General features: G+C 33.3%; 1 protein-coding gene across 4 annotated transcripts in view; it reads right to left on the reverse strand.

Annotated features, from left to right (window-relative positions):
* The window catches only part of LOC106462516 (septin-2-like), a 146,714-nt gene that overhangs the window by 91,039 nt on the left and 51,341 nt on the right, over positions 1-4,334 (reverse strand). For 3 of the 4 annotated variants that reach the window (XM_022389807.1, XM_013922449.2, XM_022389805.1), the window contains exon 2: positions 3,023-3,107. In XM_022389807.1, the coding sequence (XP_022245515.1) occupies positions 3,023-3,107 (85 nt within the window). Of the gene's footprint in view, positions 1-3,022; positions 3,110-4,334 lie in introns of all 4 variants that reach the window. The other variant, XM_022389806.1, reaches the window with a different exon arrangement.

Here is a 4,334-nt window from a genome sequence, read left to right on the forward strand (position 1 = left end):
AGGGAAACAGTGAAGCCCTTAATGAAGTTACTACCACTGATGTGACTGTTACCAATAATAGGACATTTCCTGATGTAGCAGCTGAACCCTACGTGAAGCAGAAGCCAACGAGACGGAGACCAGTATGGAAGAAGATACGTCCCATAAAATTAAAAGACTTTGTTGAATTTTAATTTGTGTTTGTAAATTCTGTACATTTAATTAAGTTATTGTTAATTATCTATTGGTTTAATGTAAGTGGCTATTGGACGCGACAAACAATACTAAGAAAGATGCAGTGTTATGACAGCGGAAGTCACATGACGCTGGTAACACTTGATGAGATTCTAAAAGGATCAGAGAACCTCACGAATGTCCCAGCGTTTGCTAGTCGCCCTCTATTTTAGTATATAAGCCGGCAGATAAATTGATAATGGGATGATCGAGTCAAGCCATAAGTAAAGAGTGTAAATCATTGTGAATTATGGCGTGTGTTTAAGTTAAAGTGACTGTGGAAATTCTGTGTATTGCAAAGTTGTATTGAGGAAGAATAAACTAGTTTTATTTAGGAAAGGACTTGTATCGTTGAAGTTCCTCAGGAAGAATTTTTATGGGAAATTAACAAACGACCAGAGACGTAACAATATCTTAATCTCTTCTGCATGTTTGCTTTGTATTAAGGATATTTCATCATACTTTGCTGACAAAAAGTTTATGGAATCTTTGATTTCATTTATATCCACTTTATTTCATCTAACATGTTTAATTTTTTTTTATATTTTGGAGCATAGTAGGTACCATTGGATTCTGTAAATCATGTTCAGTAACATCCATATCTATTCGAGTTTTTAGGATCTTTTCTTGATCTCCAATATCAGTAGATTTTAACGAATTCATTGTTTCACTAACATTTTCATTTACTAGACTTCGTTGTTGCTTGCTGTCAAAATTATAGGCCTATTAGTCTTAGATCAGTGGTGGGATAATCTTTGCAAAATGATTTAATAAAGTTTACAATTTTGTTGGATAGTTAGTGTGGTTTCACTATGAGAAAATCTTGTCTTATTAATCTTTTGAAAGTCTTTGAAGAGGTTACTGCTAACATACATGAGGGTACCGGTGTGGGTCTGGTATAAGTGGATTTTCAGAAAACAGTTGACAAGGTGACACATAAAAGGCTGGTTACAAAAGTTATCTTCGTAAGTGTGGTGGATAGTCCGGTACATTATATAAAAAACTGGCTATATGAAAACAAGTTGAGGGTTGTTATAAATAGAGTTCAGTCAAACTGAATTAATATTACGAGTGGGGTGCCTCAGGGGTTAGTGTTAGGACCTTTGCTCTTTTTGATTTACATTAATGACACTGATGAAGGAATAGTCAATAGATTAAATATGCTGATGACAATAAAGTTTTGGGTGTTGCTGGCTGTGAGGAAGATGCTACTGCTTTACATAAAGATTTGGATTATTTGTCGAGTTGGACAAATAAATGACAGATGGCTTTTCATTATAAAAAATGCAAGGTAATGCATGTGGTATATCACAATTTGAAGTATAAGAATAATTTTGATGGGAATAACCATAACAGTGTTATGGAAGCAAACGATCTTGGTATTCTGGTTCATAAGTCTCATCCAAGCAATATATTGTTGCTAGTCGCAGGGCAAATAGGATCTACTAAGATACTGAATACAAGCTTAAAGATTTTATAATGTCATTGTATAGGTAATCATTTAGGTGCCATATTTGGAGTATTGTGTTCAGTTTTGGACTCTTTACCTCAGAAACAACATTGAATTGTTGGAAATGATTCCGAAGAGGGCTACAAGGATGATACCTGGGATAGAAAAGGTTAGCTTATAAGGATAGGTTAAGATCTCGGAACTTGTTTTCTCTTGAAAAAAAGTTAGAAGGGATCTGATTGAGGTGCTTAATATTAATGGAAGTAATAGTGTTGATGCATGATCTTTTATCATATTTAATAGTCAGAATGGTAAGACTAGGGGATGAATTTTGGCACGGAAGAAGTCATCTTCGGCTAAAGCAGTTTTATTTATCTAACAGGGCGGTTGTCCTCTGTAACGGGTTGCCTTCTTGCCTTCGGATGTGGTGGATGCAGTGAATTTGAGGGAGTTAAACGGAAAGCTCGATAAATATTTGAATGATAATGTCAGGCTTTGAGGGTTTATAAAAATTTTAGTTTAATTTAGTGAATAGGACAACCTAGATGAACCAAAAGGTCCCTTGCTGCCCTTGAATGTTAACTTTTACTTATTTTACTCACTCTTTCCTGATGTCTGGGGTCAAAATAGAATGAATGCATTTCCAGATTTTCTATTCGTACCCCATCAACGTTGTTTTTGCTATGACATGGCTTTCTTTCCTCAGTTTTATTGATTTTATATTTTTAATGCACTAAATGCTTCTACAATGGTTATCTCAGTACCCTAACTTTGCATTCCCTACTTTTATTTATCATTAATTTTATGTACTGATGATAATTAAATTCACGTAGCGACTGACAAAAGCAAAAGTACAATTTTTATTATATCTCCATTGGGCAAACTGTCTGAGAAGACACATGGGAGAAACATAAATTACAGCAGCTGTGATATTCTTGGACCTCGTAACAATTTATTTATATCAGTAACGCAGCTACAGTATTTGAAACGTAATTGTTGATGTTCCAACATTTTTCATCAGTAACTAAATTTGAAAGTAGAGGGCGCCTGAATCTTTCTAATGTCACATGCTATGTTTCTAATTTCTATATAGATATTGTTATCTGATATTACGCACATCGTGAAACTACTATCACCATATCATTACTCTATACGTGACTTAGGAATGCACAACTCTTGACCTTAAATTTAGAATATTCTCAAATTTCCCAGATGGTTGAACAACTTTACCCATTTAATTCAGTTTACCTAATTAAAAAGAAACAAAAAAAAAACCTCAAAGGGATATTCTCAGTATATCTTTGATTACAATTTCAAAAACGTTTTTTTTAAATAGTATTAATATAAATATGGACTTACCAACCACCATCATCGTAAAGTCGAAGCCTTTTTTTACTGACTTTCTGTGGATTTGTTCTGGCAACGTGGCAAATCCGATTTCTCCCTACAAAACGAAAACAACTCTCATTTATAATTAAGGCTTGTGAGTTTTTAAACATTCTCTTTATATCTTTGTAGCTATCTACCTATACACACATAAACATGTAGATATACATATACACACACACAAAATAAACATATGCTTTTTTAATCATCATACTTAAATTTCCTTCCTGCCACAGTTCGAAAACTACGCTGATAAAAGTAACTTTGTCAGCAATATAAACTGTTTAAAACAATCTATAGAATGAAACGTTATACTATCCAAGAATGTCATCTCGGATCAACCGGATATTCATATATCGATCTTTTCAAGCTTTGTACTAAGTTGAAGTATCAACAGACATTCTACAAAATCAAATGGATAAGTGGGGTGGTACAAAACGTAACGTAAATAATTGATTATATGGCCAACCCCTACACTGGGGTGTAGTAAAAATGTCACTTGTTAAGCATGACATTTATCATATATTTTGGAATGAAAATATAAAACACAAGATAATCTTACGAGTTTCTTGCTTTATTCACTTTAGGTTTTTATCATTAGATTCATTAAATTCGTTTAAAATTTTTGCCAACCTTTTAAGGGTTTATTTCTTTTGTTTCGATGTTTATTGAGGGTTGCAATGTAGCAATGGCTATGCAGTCATAAAATACTTTTTAATTTTTTTTAGCATCTTATTTTGGAGAATAAATAACGCCGAGGCAGTACAGGGAGGAATGAAGATCTTAACAACAGTCATCGTCCTCTAGTCTACCTGAAAGTAGGTTCACAACAGATTAAAAGAAAAATATATCAAAGTAAAAAATGTTGTTTCTTATCTATTACGATTCTTCTGACACATTTTCTTGTATCGGTATTATAATTTAAACTATGCAACCTTCTAAGATTCAAGACCATTGTTACGTCTCTGTTCGTTTGTTAATTTCCCGTAAAAATTCTTTCCGAAGAACTTCAGCGATACAAGTTCTTTCTTAAATAAAACTAGTTTATTCTTTCTCAATACAACTTTGCAATAAACAGAATTTCCACAGTCACTTTCACTTAAACACACGCTATAATTTACAACGATTCACGCACTTTATTTACGGCCACTACCGATCACTTGACTCAATTATCTGTCTCTATATCTCTCTTCAATCTGCTATTATACACTGTGTGGTCACAAGTAAATAGGCACCTAATTTTTCGTCACTTAACTGATTTATGCTAACTAATTTGTGTTCACAG

The sequence above is a fragment of the Limulus polyphemus genome, unplaced genomic scaffold (genome assembly GCF_000517525.1).
Source record: "Limulus polyphemus unplaced genomic scaffold, Limulus_polyphemus-2.1.2 Scaffold1189, whole genome shotgun sequence".
NCBI classification, from domain to species: Eukaryota; Metazoa; Arthropoda; class Merostomata; order Xiphosura; family Limulidae; genus Limulus; species Limulus polyphemus.